This window comes from Salvelinus alpinus, chromosome 16, assembly GCF_045679555.1.
Source record: "Salvelinus alpinus chromosome 16, SLU_Salpinus.1, whole genome shotgun sequence".
Taxonomy (NCBI): domain Eukaryota; kingdom Metazoa; phylum Chordata; class Actinopteri; order Salmoniformes; family Salmonidae; genus Salvelinus; species Salvelinus alpinus.
In genome coordinates this window covers 38633550-38651740 of record NC_092101.1, presented here as the reverse complement: position 1 = coordinate 38651740, position 18191 = coordinate 38633550, and the positions used below count along the sequence as shown (strand labels likewise).

The 18191-nt window shown below is 41.1% G+C and overlaps 1 protein-coding gene across 1 annotated transcript; it reads right to left on the bottom strand.

Annotated features, from left to right (window-relative positions):
• Positions 1–1324: 1324 nt before the first annotated feature.
• On the bottom strand, positions 1325–15729 carry gpx7 (glutathione peroxidase 7). Its single transcript, XM_071346138.1, has 3 exons — positions 15471–15729; positions 11363–11624; positions 1325–2259 (listed from the first exon to the last, which is right to left on the bottom strand). Exons 1-3 carry the CDS (start codon positions 15597–15599, stop codon positions 2096–2098), a joined length of 555 nt encoding a protein of 184 aa, XP_071202239.1. The 5' UTR covers positions 15600–15729; the 3' UTR covers positions 1325–2095.
• Positions 15730–18191: the final 2462 nt, after the last annotated feature.

Here is an 18191-nt window from a genome sequence, read left to right as displayed (position 1 = left end):
TAACTTCTCCCAACCGTCCAGGAACAGTTTGGTGATGAACAATGCCTTTTCCAGCATGATGGAGCACCTTGCCATAAGGCATAAGTGATAACTAAGTGGCTCGGGGAACAAAACATTTATATTTTGGGTCCATGGCCAAGAAACTCCCCAAACCTTAATCCGATTGAGAACTTGTGGTCAATCCTCAAGAGGCGGGTGGGTGGACAAACAAAAACCCACAAATTCTGACAAACTCCAAGTATTGATTATGCAAGAATGGGCTACCATCAGTCAGGATGTGGCCCAGAAGTTAATTGACAGCATGCCAGGGCAGATTGCAGAGGTCTTGAAAAAGAAGGGTCAACACTGCAAATATTGACTCTTTGCATCAACTTCATGTAATTGTCAATAAAAGCCTTTGACACTTATGAAATGCTTGTAATTATACTTCAGTATTCCATAGTAACATCTGACAAAAATATCTAAAGACACTGAAGAGGCAAGCTTTGAGGAAATTATTATTTGTGTCATTCTCAAAACTTTTGGCCACAACTGTATACCCTTAGGTGTGTGTCATGACAGTCTCAAAGGTCCTACAGTATATCTGTGTCCCCGGCCCTCATTCATCTGTAAGGGCTAACTTACAGACCCTTGTGGTAAATCTGTTCCTGATAGGGACATGAGAGGAAACGGTAATTGTCAGTGGTGGAGAGCCGAGGCCTATGGTACATTCCCACTTTCTTGCTGTTCAATGAAACAGAGCTCTGAATGCATTGTATGTTGGTACAACATTCCAGGTTTTCATTTAATCTGAATTCAATCCTACTGACAATGCAGTGTTAGCCAAACTGGGTCTTCTCCGAAATCAACAGCCCTATTTTGTACCAAGGTAATCAACCAAAATCTTCCAAGGATAAAAACACTTTGCTGAACAGAGAAACAACACTTTGTACCATAGAAAACACATTCAGGACAGGTAATAGGGAAAGGCTGCTAAAACAATTTCCAAAATGTATTTTCATTTTCCAAAGATATGGTTTCAAATGAGATGAAAGCAAAGCGGTGGCAGGACAAGCACACAGTCTGTAAGAAAAGTGTAAATGACAACAAGGTAAAGAACTAACACAAAAGCACAAAGCATAGTGTTAACCTTGAAAACATTTGAGAGTGAAAGACTTATCTACAAAGGAATGTGAGTATTCCTTACAGGCAGAGACAGTCAAAAAACAAACAAATCTTATTTGAGAAAAACGTTCATGCAAAAGTCAAGTTTGACCTAAATTTACCTCCTACACATTTCCATGTACAGCTTTGTGTAGAAAAAAAACAGATGAAAGCATTCATGCCACTTTGTAAAAGTATATTTATTAATGTGCACACATGTACCATGAAAAGGCAATCCAATACAAAGAACCTCTCAACAGCACAACAATAGGCTCTGATTGCTGATGAGAGTTTTTCGCAGGCAGATCAACTGCTTCCAAAAGAGGATATCAGTATGCTGAATGCAGTCATAGAGGTGGTTTCATAAAAGTTATTCGGGGCACAGATACAGGATTTTAATTTGATCACCCTGTTGCAGGACATTTTAAACTATTTTGTGTATTTGAGGTTTAAAAAGGCTTCTGAAGCTTGTAATTTCACATTTGAAATGTTAGACTTGATTTTCCATAAAAATGTATCAACACCTACAAAAATGCCCATTAATTATAATCCACATAATAATTCACAGTTGCTATTGCTGCAGGATTATTTTCCTGATGTAGCAAACTGGCTCAAATTAAGATCCTACATCTGTAGAATACAACATTTACAGTATGTAGTATGTGGTGCTTGGAGTGTGTGGTGCTTGGAGTGTGTGCTGCTTGGAGTGTGTGCTGCTTGGAATGTGTGGTGCTTGGAGTGTGTGGTGCTTGGAGTGTGTGCTGCTTGGAGTGTGTGCTGCTTGGAGTGTGTGGTGCTTGGAGTGTGTGGTGCTTGGAGTGTGTGCTGCTTGGAGTGTGTGCTGCTTGGAGCGTATTTTTGTGATGCTCGGGGTGTTTTTGTTGCAGACAGTGGATTTCAATCACATAGGATATTCCTGAATAGATTGTCAGATGGGTCTTGAGGTGTTGAGTTAAAGTTCCTCTTTCTTCTTGAGGATGATATTCCGTACCATTTCAGCTATTTTAGGTCGGAGTTCTTTGACAGAGACACTGGGCCCCCAGGCATCCACGACTTTCCCATCTGTATCGATGAGGTACTTCCAGAAGTTCCAGTCAGGCTCTTTTCCTGACATCTCTGTAAAGAATCAAAAGAGACATTTGTTTTGTGACAATTCCATAAAACATAAATACTTATTATGTGTTTTCGGGGCGGCAGGTAGCCTAGTGGTTAGAGCGTTGAACTAGTGACCGAAAGGTTACAAGATCAAATCCCCGAGCTGACAAGGTAAAAATCTGTCGTTCTGGCCCTGAAAAAGGCAGTTAACCCACTGTTCCTAGGCCGTCATTGAAAATAAGAATTTGTTCTTAACTGACTTGCCTAGTTAAATAAAGGTTAAAATTATATATTTTTTAATTGCATGATAATGAATCGAGAATTAACCACATATACAGTATATTCATTGTGTGTTAATATAGCATGAATACAAATTAGCATCTGATCAAAAGCCATGTTTCAACCCCTAGTTGTTGCAATTTGAAAAAATGCATTGAATAAAATATTTAGACATAGTACACTTAATAAAATATTTAGATATAGTACACTTAAAGTTGAATAAAATATTTAGATATAGTACACTTAATAAAATATTTAGATATAGTACACTTAAAGTTGAATAAAATATTTAGATATAGTACACTTAAAGGTGAGGAGAAGATTGCAATCATCATTCCTTCCAGCCTTTCACTAGTGTGGTAAAAATATAATTTGCCTCTTTTTCTCCTTCCCCTTGATTTTTCCTGACGTTTGAATCACCTACGCTCTGAGGGTCCGTTTGTAAAAACGTGCAGCCTGCTAGTAGCCTGCCATTTTATCTCCCGCTGGGGGACCCAACCTGCCACTCAAACCCATAATAAACCAAACACACTTAAGACACACACACTCTCTGAGCTGGCCTAGGCTTGCTAATGAGTCCACAAAGACGGTCGCTGTCTGCCCATGTCAGTCAGGGGTTATAGACTTGTTGTTCATACTTCAAGCTATTCAGGAAAAAGTTGGAAAATGCATCCCCCACCCATAGCCGTGTACAAAACATTAAGAACACTGGCTCTTTCCATGACATCCACTGACCAGGTGAATCCAGGTGAAAGCTGTGATCCCTTATTGATGTCACTAGTAAAATCCACTTCAATCAGTGTAGATGAAGGGGAGGAGACAGGTTAAAGATGCATTTTTAAGCATTGAGACCACTGAGACATGGATTGTGTATGTGTGTCATTCAGAGGGTGAATGGGCAAGACAAAAGATTTAAGTGCCTTCGAACGGGGTATGGTAGTTGGGGTCAGGTGCACCGGTTTGTGTCAAGAACTGCAATGCTGCTGGGTTCTTCATGCTCAACAGTTTCCCGTGTGTATTAAGAATGTGTGTCAAGGCATTATTCCACGGGGACACAGGTGGCAAATAGAACCGTCATTGGGCCAGCGCTGGTGTACTGTCCTGAACACATTCTCTATTGATTTAATGACATTAATTGTTGACCAGTTGAAAAGGGATTTTATTGAAATGGATAACAATTGAAGAGAAACACACAGCTCTTCAAGGAGCTGTTAATGAGGATGGCATATTCAATGAACTAATAAAAACTAACCAAGCGCTCCAGGACAAGTTGTCTACAGAAATAAAGGAGCTTAAAATCAAGAAATTCAACCAAGACAAAAAAGACAAGGCCGAGAACAAAGTCTACTTCTGGAGAAACCCTGACAAGAGGTCCTGCTCCTCCTCTCCATGACAGACGCAGGAGGGTTGCCGCTTACTTCTATCCACTCCCGTCTGACCAACGCTCTACAACCAGCGCCTCATCTGCTTCCAGTGACACTTCTTTATACAACGAGAGACTGGGCCAACGGAAGCGGGTAGGTGGCCGTGGCCACGCATACCGACGAGATGCCGTACCCAACAGGGTAAGAAGAAACTACTACCAGAGGCAGAGGGGACCGTACACAAGGTCCCAGAACCCATGGGATTGAATGTCTTTAATTTATCAGGCAAGATTTTGAGCCCTGCCCATGTCTCCTTGATTAATAAAGGGTTATTTTGTGCCTACAACTCAGTGCAACGATTTCGATGTTAAGGTAGACAAGTTTAAGTTTTTTAGTAACATCCGTTTAAGGGGAAACTTTATCTCCCCTAATCGTGATTAGGAAAGATATGTATGTGCTCACCTGCACCTGCACTCACCTTTTAGAAGTAAGATTTATTTTGTACCTCCAGCCAATCACAATCACTCTATTGAGACATATTGCAGACTCGTTGAAAAATAATCTCCTTAAGAAGAAATAGGAGTACATATCTTTCCATAATTTACCCAAGGATGAAAAACAAGCCTTGCTTGACTTACAATCCAATAGGTCAGTCCGTACCCACCCTGCTGTTAAGGGTGGGTCGCTTGTACTCATGGATAGGACAGTTTATGTAAATGAGTGTCATAGAAAACTGCTTGACAACACCTTTAACAACAAACTCAGAAGTGACCCCACTTCCCAATTTCAGAACACTGTCTTTACTCTCCTAGATGGGTACTTAATTTCTGGTCAGATCACCAAAAAAGAACACAAATTTTTGGCTATTCAACACCCTAAAATTGTAACTTTCTATACAAAATTACACAAGAATGTAGCGGGCACTGACGCAGTAACGGCCCCTTTATCAACTTTCGTTTACTTTTTTATTAGACCACTCGCAGAACAGCTCCCCTTTTTTGTAAAGGTCACCAGCAGTATGATCTCTATTATTAAATCATTTGATCCTCTCCCTGATAATACTTTGTTAGTCACTTTTGATGTTGAGTCATTATACACGAATATTCCACACGAGGGCGGTATTGAAGCCATGGAACATTTTCTTCTGCAATGTGACCCTAATGAATTACCTTCCAGTGCATGCATAACAATGGCTGAAATAGTACTCACACACAACTACTTCATGTTTCTAAATGATTTCTTTATTCAGACAAATGGTACTGTGATGGGATCCCCTATGGCTCCTAACTATGGTAATTTGTACGTGGGTTACATGGAGAAACAGTCCATTTTCAACTGTCTCAAAAATGTTTTCTTGCCGAACATTATTATTTGGAAATGGTACATCGATGATATTTTTGTTCTATGGAGGGGTGATGCAAAACAGCTCCAGGCATTCCATGCTTTTCTTAACTCTTGTTCTGAGCACCTGAGATTTACTATGCAATCTGACACACGTCAAATCAGTTTCCTTGATCTTCTGATTTTATGTGAGGATAATGTTCTATACACTGATCTTTACAGGAAACCTACTGATCCTAACAGTTTGTTGAGGGCTGATAGTTGTCACCCGCTTCCCTTGGAAAGCAGTTTGCCCTACAGCCAATTCTGTCGAATCAAAAGTGTGGTGTATTGAGAAATGTATTATGTGTTAATGAGTTTAGATTTAAAATGGTTGCAAATAGCCAATGACATTTGTAGGCAGAGGTTGAGTTATTTGAATTAACAAATGACAATGGGGTTTCCATTCTTGCATTGAAGTGATTGGATTACGAGATGCAAGGGCGGTAAAGGTTTAATGATGTATGGGAGAGTTGGGCTAAAGACACTGTAGAGAGTAGTCGACTGTAATGTGTTAAGGAGAACATTAAATAAATCTGTTCCATTTATTATAAGTAAGCTTCGGAGTCTTCAGTAAAAAAACCCAGCATCTTAGGATGCAACAACTGGCGACGAGGATAACAGAATTCTGAGACAAAATCCTCAGACTACTGATGACCAACCGAGTGAACGAGCTAGAAAGTTAGCTAGTACTAATGTTAGTAAATGAGTTGGTCAGCTGGGAAGAAATAGCGCATGGGCTAATGAGAGCTATGGCACTTTTCAGTAGTGAGACCGGTTTGTGTTTCCAAGAGGCTATCTAGAGCTTCAGCACATATGAGGAGTGATTTTTGCAGTTAACGAGATAGCTGACGACCGCAGAAGAACGGTGTTTCTATCAGTCGTGGGTTCAAAGATGTTAACGCTGCTGAAAGATTTATTAGCGCTGAAGAAGCAGGGAGAGGCTAGCTTCCAGGAGATAATTTCAGCTCTGAGAGATTTTTATGTTGAGTGAGAGGTATGTTTTTCGGAATAGGAAACAGTTGGCGGGAGAGACGTTAGCTGAGTATATAGCATCGCTAAAGGGAATGGCAGCTACATGTGAGTTTGGTGCTGCACTAGAGAAGCAGCTGAGGGACAAGCTAGTTTATGGAGTTGCCAGTAAGGAGCTGCATGGCAAGATGTTAAGCGCGGCATATGGGAAGAATTTAACATGGGCAAAAGTATTGGACATTGTCAACAACTTGGAGTGCACAGCCCAGGGTATGCAGAAATTCCAGCAGACATCGACTCAGTTGAGATCCGATCAGTTGTCCACAAAATGGGAGGGGCATCGACCCGGATCCGACAGGGAGAAACAGTGGATGTCAGACCAGAGGGGGGAGACCTCAAAGCCCTGTTTTCGCTGTTTGGCTGTTTGGGGACAGGACATTCACAGCAGACCTGCCGTTACAAGGATTTCCAATGCAGAGTGTGCCAGAAGACTGGACATCTTAAAAGGGCTTGCAGGGTGAGAGTATCTGCGGGGAGCAGCACGTTGTCTAAGCAACGCTCTCAAATAGTGTACTCTAATCCAGTGAAGGGGACAGGCTACTTGACAACAGATCAAGTTGAGGAGACAGAACTGCTACTGCCTGCAGGCTCCAGCACGGTCGGAAATCACCAGTCAGAAAAGGACTTGGGACTTTTTACTGTGTGTAGTGATCGTGAGTATGTGAAACCTTACATGGTCATGGTGAGAACTTACTCAGCTCAGCCTATTCAGTTATTGGGACAGCTGGAGGTTAAAATGAAATGTGGTGCTCAAGTTTTACCATTACCTCTATTAGTGTCAAACGGGAAGGGTCCTACGCTAATGGGGAGGAACTGGATTCAGCACCTCAAATCAGATTGGTCAAGAGTGAACCATGTGTCAGACCCAGTTGCGCAGCTGTGCGATAAATATGCTGAGGTGTTTAGTGGTGAACTGGGTGTGGTAAAGGGAGTTAAAGCCAAAACTCAAGTGTCAGAGAAAGCAGTTCCAAAGTTTTGTAAGGCTATACCTGTAAGGCTAGACCTTTGCCTAGACAGGCAGTAGACAAACAGCTTACAAAGCTAGAAAAACAAGGAGTGACCCCACCCATAGAGTCCAGTGAATGGCCAGCACCTATAGTTTGCATTCCAAAGACAAACTGAGGTGTCAGAATATGTCATGATTACAAGGTGACTGTAAATGCATGAGTGGATGTGGACCAGTACCCCTTACCAAAGACCCTGGACTTGTTTGCTACTCTAGCCGGGGGTAAACAGTTCACAAAGTTAGACCTTACACAGGCCTACCTGCAAGTGGAGGTAGATCAAGAGTCAAAGCATTTTCTGACTATAAAACATGTTGAAGGGTTTATACCAGATGAATGGCCTGCCTTATGGCGTATCAAGTGCTACAGCTATATTCCAACGTAGTATGGACCAGGTTTTACAGGGTTTACCTGGGGTTGTGTGCTTTCTGGATGATATTCTTATCACAGGGAAATCGGCAGAGGACCACTTACAGAACGTAGAAGCAGTGTGACGGAGGCCGCAGCAACCAATGTCACAGGAAGGCCAAAAAGATCATCAAGGACATCAACCACCTGAGCCACTGCTTGTTCACACCGCTACCATCAAGACGGCGGGGTCAGTACAGGTGCATCAAAGCTGGGACCGAGAGACTGAAAAACAGCTTCTATCTCAAGGCCATCAGACTGCTAAACAGCAATCATTAACTCAGAGAGGCTGTTGCCTACATTGAGAACCAATCACTGGCCACTTTAATAAATGGATCACTAGTCACTTTATACAATGCACTCTAAATAATTCCACTTTAATAATGTTTACATATCTTACATTACTCATATCACATGTATATACTGTATTTTATACCATCTATTGCACCTTGCCTATGCCGCTCGGCCATCGCTCATCCATATACTTACATGTACATATTCTCATTCACCCCTTTAGATTTGTGTGTATTAGGTAGTTGTTGGGGAATTGTTAGATTACTTGTTAGACATTACTGCACTGTCGGAACTAGAAGCACAAGCATTTCGCTACACTAGCATTAACATCTGCTAACCATGTGTATGAAACAAATAACATTTGATTTGGATTTGATAGGCTTCCCATGAAAGGGGGGGGGGGTGTCCCAGAGACCAATCCAAACTATCGAGTATCTTTTTTAGATGTACTTCCCATTTTAGCTAAGGACATAGCCAGGGAAACTACCAAGGACGAGTGTTTGGCAAAAGTGAAGCACTTCACACTTACAGGGTGTCCTAACCATGTTACTGATCCTGAACTATTGAATGAGAAGGACTGTAGAAAGTGATTGTGTGTTATGGGGTATGAGAGCGGTGGTGCCGGTCTACTCTACAGAGGGACCTACTGAAGGAGCTACATGAAAACCACTGGGGCGTGGTCAAAATGAAAGCTCTTGCAGGAGCCACTTCTGGTGGCCCAGGTTAGACTCAGACATAGAAGAAATTGGTAAGGAGATGCCAATTGTGTCAGTCTAATAGACATATGCTGAACCTTGCACCAGTGCATCCTTGGAAATGGCCTGAGGCCATTCATATAGATTTTGCTCAAAAGGGAAAGCACCAGTTCTTAGTAGTTATGGATGCATACTCACGCTGGCCAGAAGTAAAATGTATGAGTTTTCAGCTACAGCCACGGTAGAGACACTCCGGGGAATGTTCTCAGCCTACGGGTTAGTTGAGTGAGTTTCAGACAATGGGCCGAGGGCTGGTGTCAAAAGAGATGGAGATATTCTTCCAGTTGAATGGGGTGAAACACATCAAATCGGCTCCTTTTCATGCAGCTTCAAATGGTGCAGCAGAGTGACTTGTACAGAATCTAAAACAGGCTCTTGAGAAGGACAATTCCTCAGGACGGTCTGTACAGCATAGTGTGGACAACTTTCTGTTCCTAAAAAGACAGGTTAGAACAAGGTTATCCCAGCTTTTCAGCTGACACGCAGTCTAAGATACAGGACAAGGGGGTGGGCAAGCGTCTACGTTTTTTTTTGTGGGAACAAACAGTACTTGTCCGAGATTACCAGGGAGGAGAGAGAGAGAAAAGGGTACTTGGTCCTGTATCCTGCTTAGTGCAGACTGAGGGAAAATTGTGTAAGAAGCATGTGGCTCAAATGATGATGCAACACAATGAAAGAGAAGACCTGAATGTGTCAGAGTGGAACATTTCTGATTGGGACTTGGGAACTACGACTGTGACGGGCATGCATACAGAGACACAGATTGTGCCAGGCCGTGAGCCTGAGGGCCCAGAGCATCATAAGAGGCCAAAAAGGGTCAGAAGGCCTCCGGACCGAGTGGATCTGTAAACAGGTTGTATATGATTTGATAAGTGAAAAACTGTTTTTGATGTTCATCAAGGATGTTTTCAGAGGAAGTGAGAATTTCTGGGGAGGAGTGTGGTGTATTGAGAAATGTTTTATGTGTTAATGAGTTTAGATTTAAAACGGTTGCAAATAGCCAATGACATTTGTAGGAGATGTGTACTTATTATAAGTACGCTTCGGAGTCTTCAGTAAAAGAACCCAGCATGTTAGGATGCAATAAAAATAATTTGCAAAAAACAATCAGAATTTGACAGAAATATGGCTGAGACACAAAGAAAATGAAATGAGAAGGAGTACAAAAATGTTCAGATTAATACTGCCATTGAGAAAATTCAAAACATTATCAAGACATGATCTCTTACAAGGACAGTCTCGCAAAAAGAAGCATTCTTGCGTTCTAACTACCAGCTATTCAAAGTGCTCTGAACAAATTAAGGGAATCGTTCACAAACATTGGCACATTCTAAGATCTGATGACAGTATCGGTAATGTGTTTTCAGACCCTCCCTTGGTCGTATTCTCGCGGGGCAGAAATCTCAGAGATGAATTGGTAAACTCTGATATACCACCCTAAAATATCCCTGCACAACGTCTATTTGCGCCTCTACCGGATGGAAACTACAAGTGTAATGGCTGTGCTCAATGCAATGGCACTTACAAATGTAGATCTTTCAAACACCCCCAAACAGGGAAACAGATCCCAATCAAAGGTGTTATCACGGGCTCCACTAAGGCAGTTATTTATCTTATAACTTATAAGCGTGAATTAAAAGTATGAATCTCGGAGCATCGTAGCACCATTAGGTGCAAAAACTTGACTTACCCAGTTGCGGCCCACTTTATGGAAGCGAACCACTCGATTTTGTCCCTACGTTATATCGGCATCGAACATGTCAACCTCCCTAGGAGAGGCGGTGACCTCGACAATTTATTATTAAAACGAGAGGCTGCCTGGATCTTTAATTTAAAGACCCTTGCTCCCTTTGGTCTCAATGTAGACTTTGATCTGAAGCCATTCTTGTGATTATTGTGATTTTGCTATTCATTGTAAACATTTGTAGGCCTATGTAGCCAAATTCTATCTATGATCAAATGCTATCCATTCATGTTTTTTGTATGTTATTTTTATATGAGAATTAACCAATGATATCAGGCCACACCCGGCCATGATTACAGACACCTGTGTGTGTCCTTTGACACTATATAAACTAGTGACCCGCAGTGTTTGTCATTATACCCTGATAAAGACAGCTTGTCTGTGGAAACATTGGATATTAGGTTATTAAATGATTACATCTGAGGTCCTAGAGCTCCCCTTTTCTTTTTAATTTACTAAGAATGGCCCACCACCCAAAGGATATCCAGTTAACTATACACAGACACCTTATAAAGATACACAGACACCTTATAAAGATACACAGACACCTTATAAAGATAATTAGGTGGGTGCTTACATTTGTCCTATTTCACAAATGAATATCCCACTCCCCCTGAGAGTGGGGTCAGAGCAAGGAATCACCAATTACTGACATTGACCCTGGAACAATTATGGTTAAGTGCCTTGCTCAAGGGCATATTGACAGATTTTCACCTAGTTAGCTGGGGAATTTCAACCATTGACCTTTCGGTTACTGGCCCTACGCTCCTAACCGCAAGGCTACCTGCCGCCGATACATCTAGATGTATATGTGTGTATGTGTATATGCCTCTGCCCCCATCCATCCCTCATCTGTTCACTCACCCACAAGGTACTTGAAGGCATTGTTGGCCCCGGTGCCCACCACAGCAATCTTGCTGAAGAGGGGGAAGGAGACTCCGTAGACACGCCGGACAAAGGCGTCAATGTCCATGTCGCTGCCAGGCTCCTGCTGGCCGAACTGGTTGCAGGGGAAGGCCAGGACGTTGAAGTGGGACGGCCCAAAGTCCCTCTGCAGCTGTTGAAGGTCCGTGTAGTGATCCTCAGTGAAGCCACAGTCACTGGCCACATTCACCACAAGAGACACCTGCAGGCAACCATAATACTAAAAATATAAACGTTGTACTGATGAAAACTGTTATCGATAATATGAAAATAACCAGTAGCCTTTCATTGGTGCTGAATGCTATTTCCAGTGCTTGACTGAAATAGGTACCGGTACTCATTTTGGGTACTGGTACTTCTTATAGTTAGGTGGAGGAGCTCCACAATACTTTTGAACAAATATTCTATAAGAGGGACAGGAGCTCAAGCATTAGAACATTTGAGGTGCCGGTACTCAGCTCCAGTGAGCTCCTGCCAAAGTCACGTACTGGCTATTTCAATGTGATGATTTGTTGGCTATGTGACCAGATGACACATTTGGTAAGGGCACAGGGGTTGTTCCATAAAATAGTTTGACCCTTTAATCCTTCCTGCTCTGTGTGTAGGGACTACCACAGAGCTACAAGACTAATTGAGTGGGCATGGTTTCAAGGAAAACAAGATCAAAGGTTTGGAGGTGAATGTACAGTGGGGCAAAAAAGTATTTAGTCAGCCACCAATTGTGCAAGTTCTCCCACTTAAAAAGATGAGGCCTGTAATTTTCATCATAGGTACACTTCAACTATGACAGACGAAATTAGAAAATAAATCCAGAAAATCACATTGTAGGATTTTTTATGAATTTATTTGCAAATTATGGTGGAAAATAAGTATTTGGTCAATAACAAAAGTCTATCTCAATACTTTGTTATATACCCTTTGTTGGCAATGACAAAGGTCAAACGTTTTCTGTAAGTCTTCACAAGGTTTTCACACACTGTTGCTGGTATTTTGGCCCATTCCTCCATGCAGATCTCCTCTAGAGCAGTGATGTTTTGGGGCTGTTGCTGGGCAACACGGACTTTCAACTCCCTCCAAAGATTTTCTATGGGGTTGAGATCTGGAGACTGGCTAGGCCACTCCAGGACCTTGAAATGCTTCTTACGAAGCCACTCCTTCGTTGCCCGGGCGGTGTGTTTGGGATCATTGTCATGCTGAAAGACCCAGCCACGTTTCATCTTCAATGCCCTTGCTGATGGAAGGAGGTTTTCACTCAAAATCTCACGATACATGGCCCCATTCATTCTTTCCTTTACACGGATCAGTCGTCCTGGTCCCTTTGCAGAAAAACAGCCCCAAAGCATGATGTTTCCACCCCCATGCTTCACAGTAGGTATGGTGTTCTTTGGACGTAACTCAGCATTCTTTGTCCTCCAAACACGACGAGTTGAGTTTTTACCAAAAAGTTATATTTTGGTTTCATCTGACCATATGACATTCTCCCAATCTTCTTCTGGATCATCCAAATGCTCTCTAGCAAACTTCAGACGGGCCTGTACATGTACTGGCTTAAGCAGGGGGACACGTCTGGCACTGCAGGATTTGAGTCCCTGGCGGCGTAGTGTGTTACTGATGGTAGGCTTTGTTACTTTGGTCCCAGCTCTCTGCAGGTCATTCACTAGGTCCCCCCGTGTGATTCTGGGATTTTTGCTCACCGTTCTTGTGATCATTTTGACCCCACGGGGTGAGATCTTGCGTGGAGCCCCAGATCGAGGGAGATTATCAGTGGTCTTGTATGTCTTCCATTTCCTAATAATTGCTCCCACAGTTGATTTCTTCAAACCAAGCTGCTTACCTATTGCAGATTCAGTCTTCCCAGCCTGGTGCAGGTCTACAATTTTGTTTCTGGTGTCCTTTGACAGCTCTTTGGTCTTGGCCATAGTGGAGTTTGGAGTGTGACTGTTTGAGGTTGTGGACAGGTGTCTTTTATACTGATAATAAGTTCAAACAGGTGCCATTAATACAGGTAACGAGTGGAGGACAGAGGAGCCTCTTAAAGAAGAAGTTACAGGTCTGTGAGAGCCAGAAATCTTGCTTGTTTGTAGGTGACCAAATACTTATTTTCCACCATAATTTGCAAATAAATTCATTAAAAATCCTACAATGTGATTTTCTGGATTTTTTTTCCTCATTTTGTCTGTCATAGTTGAAGTGTACCTATGATGAAAATTACAGGCCTCTCTCATCTTTTTAAGTGGGAGAACTTACACAATTGGTGGCTGACTAAATACTTTTTTGCCCCACTGTAAGTGATGAGGAGTCTCTGAGCAGTGTGAATAGTGGAGGTTCAGGCCAGATAGTAATGAGGGTGATAGTAAAAGAAGCCCTGGAAAATGGTCACTCGTTGCAATAATGTTTGGTCAAGTCAAATTCTTTATATCCATAAAAATATTTTTGCAATTCTGGGCCAATAGCTCAGTTTTAGTATTGAACAGATACAGTGACATTTTGATCAAATAGAAGATATATTACATTACATGTGATTTGCTATGACACATGTTTTTTTGCCTGCACTACAGATGGCTATATCGGGCCTCTAATGCAGGACTAATGAATCACTTGAACACTGGAATTATAGAATTGCACCAACACATTCCAAACATCCTTTAGGTGAATGTTTGAGCCATTACTTCCCACTGGGCACACACTGGTTTAATCAATGCTGTTTCCATCTTATTTAATTGAAATTATGTTGAACCAACATGGAATAGATGCTGAAGTAATGTCTGTGCCCAGTGGGCTGTCCTATGTTCTCTTATGTGAATGTGTGACTCATCGGAGACGGCAACAACAAAAGTGATTCGTGAGCCTGGTTTTGTGAGCCATGTTTATGGCCAACTTTATATTTCTGTATTTTTCTATACATCTCCCTTCCTCTTCAAGGTCTATAATTGTATCCATCAAAATGAAAAGTTGCTATTCCATTTCTAAAGTGTTTCATTTACATTTTACACTACTCCAGAACTACTTACAATAGTAAGTGCATACATTTTCATACTGGTCCCTCGTGGGAATTAAACCCACAACTCTGGCATTGCATGCTCTACCAACTGAGCTACACAGGACTGTTTCATTATTTATTTTTTAATTGAGCTTCTATGATTTTATAAATCCCTTTTGTAAAATTGTATAAAGCGCTAGAATAATACTGCACAATAATAAACTCTAAAGGATAAATAAATAAATGCTTCGCAATAAATGCTCCATTTAGCAGACATGCACTTTTCATTGTGCATTGTGTTTCCGTTTATTAAAAAGTGTTTGCATCAGTATCCCTGGCGGTGCACCCGGCCTTTAAATAAATGCAGCTCGTGGCGAAACACTGCGAGAAAAAAAAGTGTTTACCTGTAGTGCTCATATGGTATTGCTGTCCTCTAGTGTCAATACGACGGAACTACACGTGGTAAGGATAGAAAATGGGCAGATTTGGGAACGCCTCTTTCTACTGTATCACTTTAAATTCTGTTCAGATTATGCAGCATGCAGACGGTCTATAGAATGTGTCCTGTGATATGGTTATACCCAATGAAAAAAGTTGACAATTAATAAATACAAGTTTTAAATATGTATTAAAATGGCCCACCTTGATGTTTTAAAAATATTACATTATCACTGACTACAGAAGGGAATATTACCTCTCTTTTATAAGGCATATGAAATAACTTTATGCAGGTTACGTTATAGTCAGTAATATACAACCAGACATAACAGTTGGATCAAACTAAGGCTAGCTATTGGCCAAACAATACATTTAGTATTGGCCAAACAATTTAATTTAGCAACGTTGGAGTCCAGCAGCAGTTGCCACGTATACAGACGATAGACACAAATAATTTGGTCTTAAACTTAGCATTTTATTCATAAGAGTAAGATGCTATTGTTATAAAACATGCATAGATCATACATCCCGTATGAAAGGAAAATCCGCAGCATGCATTCACTGGTAAACAAATGCCACATTTGCATAGGCTACCGTGCAAAAGTTGGTAGGCTCGAGTTTCAAACTTACCGAACCCCTGTATTTTTCCAAAGAGACTAATCTCCCTCTGCTATTAACAACTTTGAAAGTGTACAAATCTTTCTGTTTGGCCTCATTTAGACTGAATAAGATCAATAGCAATGTGAGGACAGAAAGCATGTCTTCTTATTTATCAATGTACAACGTAAGCTATTTACTGTAGAAGCTTCTGTGCGCTGAACTTCTTCTTCTTCTTCAAGGTTTTATGGCAGACTACATCTTTTGGTGAATTGCCGCCACCTACTGTACCGGGTTTAGTGATGGGCATTCCGGTTCTTTTCAGTGAGCTCTTTTAGCTCCCAAACGGCTCTTTAAAAAAAATATGTTTTGTATTTTTTCAAGTCAAACAGTTGCGATAGTTTGATTATTTGGTGTTAAAACGTGTTAAAACGATTCTAATTAAATTATTAAATGAAATCATACTCTACCTTAACCACAATGTATTTAGAAATGCATTGGTTTGTTATGAAAAATAATGCTATTAAACATATAAAAGTAGTATAAAGTATAAAGTATAACTTTTTAATGTATATAAACAAAGTGCATATAAATCTAACCATTCAAAACGAATACAATCTGAACAGCATAATAGAATACTGCACCATATCAAAGAAAAATAAATAACAATTTGCAAAACTGCAGCATCCCACATAAAACATTAAACTGGTCCCTCTTTTTTCTCTCTTCTTTATTGCCATGTTATAACCAGCAGCACACAGCAATGCTGACCAATGCTGCTTTTATGAGAGATTTGCATTCAGAAATGCAAGCTGCCTCACTTTCGAGGGGCTGATGCGGTTTCTTCTCTCAGTAATTATTTGTCCCGTTTTCAAGAAGACCCTCTCAGAGGGAACGGATGTGGCCACTATGCAGATTCTCCCTGACATGATTTTAGTAAGCCGTGGGTAGACAGAGGCCTTGTTCTTCCACCAGCTCAGAGGATCTGCAGATCTTTGGAGGAGTGGCTCCTCCAAATAGGATCGGACCTCCATTATGGCATCTGCTGAGGGATTCCTTCGTGCTGTATCCCCAGTGGCTTTCTCGTCAAACAGCATTCAAACAACAGTCGTTTGTGGCACTACTACTGGTGCTTCTGCTCCATCTGATCCCTCTTCTTTCTGTTGCCCTGGTGCCTGAGCCAGCTGACTGCTGGGGCTGTTCCTCCCTGCTGCTGAGGTTATTCTTTGAAGAGCCTCATCAATCGCTCTGGCATCACGGAAGGCTAACTTCTTAAACCTGGGGTCAAGTGCAGCAGTTTCTTATAGCACGTGATTATATTCCATTCTGTGGAACTTTCTGTCCATTTATGAACATAGGGTGTCCATCAACTCTGCCACATGTCCTGTGGTTACATTTGCTTCTCTCTGGCGGCTGGCTGTGATTCGCTGCAGACCCTTACACAGGAGTATCATTTTTGAGGCTCTCTCACAGCTGAAAAGAGAGAACAGTAACTTATTAGTTCAGGTTCATGTTTTGTCTACTGATACTACATTCTCATCTACTGCTCATATACATATATAATACTGGATTAAATAATGATGTAGTGTCGCGGATGAATCAGAATTAGTTTGGTAACATAGATAAATAAGATGTTTTATTCATATAATATGCTTATGTGAGATACTTGTCATTAGAATGTATCCTTTTGGACTATAGTGTTGGCAATTGCACTTTTTCCTCTCTAGGGCTCAGTCACTTGGGGCCCAGAGAGGGGAGAGGTCAGGCTTGTCTTTCACATGTCCCTGGTGCTATGCAGAATATCAGAAAGGGAAGAGGACAGAATGGAACATTGTCTTCATATGTGAATGTGTCTTTACTAGTCTCTTCTTCTTATTGGTGTCCTTTAGTAGTGGTCTTTGCAGCAATTCAACCATGAAGGCCTGATTCACGCAGTCTCCTCTGAACAGTTGATGTTGAGATGTGTCTGTTACTGCATTTATTTGTGCTGCAATTTCTGAGGCTGGTAACTCCAATAAACGTATCCTCTGTAGCAGTGGTAACTCTGGTTCTTCCTTTCCTGTGGCGGTCTTCATGGGAGCCCGTTTCATCATAGCGCTTGATGGATTTTGTGACTGCACTTGAAGAAACTTTAAAAGTTCTTGAAATTTTCCGGATTGACTGACCTTCATGTCTTTAAGTAATGATGGACTGTCGTTTCTCTTTGCTTATTTGAACTGTTCTTGCCATCTAATGGACTTGATCTTTTACCAAATATGGCTATCTTCTGTATACCACCCCTACCTTGTCACAACACAACTAATTGGCTCAAGCGCATTAAGAAGGAAAGAAATTCCACAAGTTAACTTTTAACAAGGCAAACCTGTTAATTGAAATGCATTGCAGGTGACTACCTCATGAAGCTGGTTGAGAGAATGCCAAGAGTTTGCAAAGCTGTCATCGACTATACTTTGAAGAATCTCAAATATAAAATATATTTTGATTTGTTTGACACTTTTTTAGTTACTACATGATTCCATATGTGTTATTTCATAGTTTTGATGTATTCACTATTATTCTATAATGTAGAAACTAGTAAAAACAAAATGAAAAAACTGGAAAGAGTAGTTGTGTTCAAACTTTGGATATTACTGTCTTTTTTTTATTTTTATACATTTGCAAACATTTCCAAAAACTTTTTTTCGCTTTGTCATTATGGATATTGTGTGTAGATAGCTGAGGATTGTTTTTTATTTCATCGATTTTAGAATAAGT